The sequence below is a fragment of the Oratosquilla oratoria genome, chromosome 43, assembly GCF_046742065.1.
Source record: "Oratosquilla oratoria isolate Oo_2021 chromosome 43, ASM4674206v1, whole genome shotgun sequence".
Taxonomy (NCBI): domain Eukaryota; kingdom Metazoa; phylum Arthropoda; class Malacostraca; order Stomatopoda; family Squillidae; genus Oratosquilla; species Oratosquilla oratoria.
In genome coordinates, this window is record NC_134819.1 from 451,146 (window position 1) to 455,410 (window position 4,265).

At 41.1% G+C, this 4,265-nt stretch overlaps 1 protein-coding gene across 1 annotated transcript; it reads left to right on the top strand.

Annotated features, from left to right (window-relative positions):
- The first annotated feature begins 346 nt into the window (after positions 1-346).
- On the top strand, positions 347-2,663 carry LOC143021850 (uncharacterized). Its single transcript, XM_076179616.1, has 2 exons — positions 347-1,997; positions 2,155-2,663. Exons 1-2 carry the CDS (start codon positions 347-349, stop codon positions 2,661-2,663), a joined length of 2,160 nt encoding a protein of 719 aa, XP_076035731.1.
- Positions 2,664-4,265: the final 1,602 nt, after the last annotated feature.

Consider the following 4,265-nt stretch of genomic DNA (forward strand, 5'->3'; position numbering starts at 1 on the left):
CATTAATAATCCCCAACGGGGACATCGGTTAGTCCTATACAATGAGACTTGCCGATAAAGCTTATGGTACCGCTAGGCTATACGGATCCTTGACTCCTCGCAAGTTTACGCTTCTCTGTACATGGAAAGAGAAGGCGTTTTCAACTGTTTGACCAAGTGTAAGAGGTTATTCCATCAGTTCGCGGTTGACAATTACGTAAAAGTTGAGTCTACAAGGTTATCTTACATAGAGCATAACTAGAAAGAAATCAGAAAGGAACGATCAGATGTTCTACGGGGTAAAGACGGTAAAAATTCTGGACAACGTATCGTTATTCCTCCAACATACGTTGGGGGCCCAAGATACATGAAACAGCGTCAACAGGACGCACTCGCGTTCGTCACTAACTATGGTTCTCCTGACTTTTTCATAACTTTTACCATGAATCCTGCCTGGGAAGAACTGAGCGAAGCCGCGCAACAGACGGGTTCCCATGCTACTTTGAAAAATAGGGGCGATAGACCTGATTTAGTTAGCAGAATCTTCAAGTTGAAAGTCGACGAACTCATGGATGATTTGACCAACAAGAACATTTTTGGACGCGTAAAAGCTCACCTTTACAGCATCGAATGGCAGAAAAGAGGTCTCCCTCACGTTCACATTCTTTTGTGGATGGAACATCGTGTTGACGCAGAATTAGTGGGAAGAATCATCTCAGCCGAAATACCAGACAAAGAAAAAGAGCCAAGGTTATTCGAAACTGTTATAACATGCATGATCTATGGTCCTTGCAAGGGTTTCGACGAGTCCCAATCATGTTGTCAAGGAAAATCAGTAAACGGGATGGATTTGTGTGGAAAAGGCTTCCCTAAACCTTGCAGGGACAATTTTCTCTTTGGAAACAACGGGTACCCTCTTTACAAAAGAAGAGCCGTAGGGGAAGGCGGACATTCTTTTACCAAGAAAGTTAAAGGAGAGGAAGCAACAATAAATAATTCGTGGGTTGTCCCTTATAATCCGTATCTGTGCCTTAAATATAACGCTCACATCAACGTTGAATGTTCAAATTCCATCAAAACTATCGCATACGTTACCAAGTACGTTAACAAAGGTTGCGACCGTATTCTGGTTACGAAATCAGGAGAAAACGATCAAATCGTCAACGAGGTCAAAAACTACAAAGAGGCGCGTTACGTTAACGCGAATGAAGCTACATGGAAGATATTCAAGTTCCCTATTCACAAAAGTCACCCTCCTGTCGTTTCGCTAGATTTACACCTTAAAAGGGAAAATGAAGTGTTCTACAACAAAGATGCATCAAAGGAAACCATCAATAATAAGGTCTCTAAAGACACCCAACTAACGTCCTTTTTCAAATTATGTTCTCAAAACGAATTCGCTGCCAGTCTCTTTTACCATGAAGTACCAAACTTTTTCTTCTACGAAAAGAATAAGAGAAAATGGACGGAACAAAAGACCAGAACTTCTTCTTTAGGAAGGATCCGGGCTGTAACAAGTAAAACTGTTGAACTCTTCTATATGCGTCTACTTCTAACACATAAAAGAGGTCCTACATCTTTTACAGACCTTAGAACAGGTCAAGGGGTAATACATCTAACCTTTCGGGAAGCCGTAAAAGCTATGGGTCTCTTAAACGATGAAGAAACGTGGAAACAGACAATCATGGAGATCATTAATTACACAAACGACAGAAAACAGCTAAGATCAACGTATGCGGATATGCTGGTGTTTTCTGACCTAGAGGATCAGTCAAATATCTGGGAAGAAACTAAAGATCTGTTTGCGAGTGATTTCCTCTATTTCAGAGGATTAACAGAGTATAATGACGAAATTTATCTGGACGCCTTAGACGATATACAAGAAAACGTTTTGAACTGTGGAGGTGGGATAATAGTTCAATACGGTTTACCGCCTTCAAGAGACGGAGAAAAGACAACAAATGTCATCCTTAGAGAGAAATCGTACAACAAAATTAGGCTAGCAGAAGAAGTTGAAGGTAAAAAGGTTCTCCTAAACGAGAAAACAGCGGTTCTGCTACGAGACCGTGATGGCACGCGTAGAAGGGGGCAGAAAAGACTGTAACAATGGCTTTTTCCTAGACGCTGCTGGGGGTACAGGAAAGTCTTTCGTGCTAAACATTATACTGGACACAGTTCGTTCAACGGGAAAGATAGCCTTGGCAGCCGCGTCCTCGGGTATCGCTGCAACAGTTTTACATGGAGGTAGAACGGCTCACAACATGTTCAAGATTCCACTAATGGAATACAATGAAGTACGTTCATGTGGTATCAAGAAGAACTCTGAGATGGCAAGGTTATTAAGGATGACATCAGTTATAGTGTGGGATGAAGCTGTAATGGCCAACAGGAATACGATTGCAGCCCTAGATATTACGTTGAGAGATATACTGGAAGTCAACAGATTCATGGGAGGAATAGTTTTCGTTTGTGCTGGAGACTTTAGACAGATTCTCCCCGTTATCAGAGGAGGTGGTAAAAATGACGAACTCGAATACTGTATAAAGTCCAGTTACTTTTGGGATGATTTGATTAAGTTGGAACTAACAGATAACGTGAGACTCAAAGCTAACGACCATGAAAACAGGAAATTTGCAAAAATAAAAAAAATTAGATTTGGGGGCCGGAAAAATCGGGGACATTAATTTTCCTCCTAGATTCGGTGTAATTGTCAAGAATCGGGAAGAGTTGGTGGAGAAGGTTTACGACAACTTAAAAGATAATTTTTTTAACGTTTCTTATTTCGAGGAAAGAGGTATTATTTCACCTACCAATGATGACGTTGACTGTATTAATTCGATGGTATACGATAAGTCGGACAAACCAGAGAAGGTTTATAGGAATGAAGATACTTCAGTTGATAACGAAATGGACGTTCAGACATCCGTCTACAATTCTATGACGAGTCCTTCCCTTCCTCTTCACGAGTTAAGGTTAAAGATATGTAGTATCATTATGGTTATCCGTAACATTTGTCCACCCAAGTTATGGAACGGGACCCGGGCTATGGTGACTAATTTACAGAAGAACATTATTGTAGGCAAGATTCTGGGAGGAACTTATAGGGGAGAGCAATTTTTGCTTCCGAGAGTAACGTTAGAGTCAACAGATACTGCCGTGCTTTTCAAAAGGAAACAATTTCCTGTCAAACTGTGTTACGCTATGACAATAAACAAGTCTCAGGGACAAACTTTTAACCATTGTGGTCTTCTACTTGATTCAGCACAGTGCTTCGCGCACAGTCAACTTTACGTGGCGTGCTCCCGGGTTACCAGTTCGAACTCTTTATTCGTGTTTACAGGATTGAGAAGAGAGGGAGACGAGTATGTAAATAAACCTACCCGTAACTGTGCGTATAAAGAACTTTTCGTTGGGAAAAAGTTTCAGAGTTCGATCAACGTACCAGAACTGTTAAATGTTTCCAATAACGAGGACCTAAAAATAGCTGAAGAGGAACCACAACAAGGAATCTCTGTTATTCCAAAGACTGCCTATTCGATCACCGAAAAAGAAGCGGTAGCCATGATCATGCCTTTCGATTCTGAAGACGAGAACAGTGGAGACGAATCAGAAATTTTGGCCCTCAAGGAAGAAGTAAGGGAACTACGAGCTGAGCTTGAAAGGATCAGGACAGGAAAAAGATACAGTGATAAGGACGAAGACGACGATGACGAAGTTGAAAGTACTCCTCTACGGAAAAACCTATAAAAAACATAAAATGTAATGATAATGTTAAGGATGAATAAAAATCAATATTATTTTCTCTTTTATTTGATACCAAAACATACCACTGAATAAACACTGGGCGAAGCCCAAAGGGGGGGAGGGCGAAGCGAGCAGCGCCGCAGTCCAAGCACCCACGGCGTAGCCGTGGACGGCGAAGCCGGTTGCTTGTATAAAACAAATTCCAAAATAAGGCGAACCTATCCAAAGTGATAGCATTTTTATCCACCTAACTTGAACGAAACAATGACTCGAAGGCGCTTTTGTTGGCCTGGGCCTGAGCACGCATATAGTTAAGAGTGCCCAATCGGAAAGAAAGGACATCAGCTAACTTAAAGCATCAATAAAAATCATCACCTACAGTGGTATCAGAAAGTATTTTGAGGAAAATAGCTCTAAAATTATCATATAGTTCAAAGTTTTGGGTCAAGACATGAAGCTGACAAAATTTCACCTGCCAATGAGTTAGGTACAGGTTGAGATCTCACGAATGAGAGTTTCTCTGGCTCAGAAGTTTGGTTAGT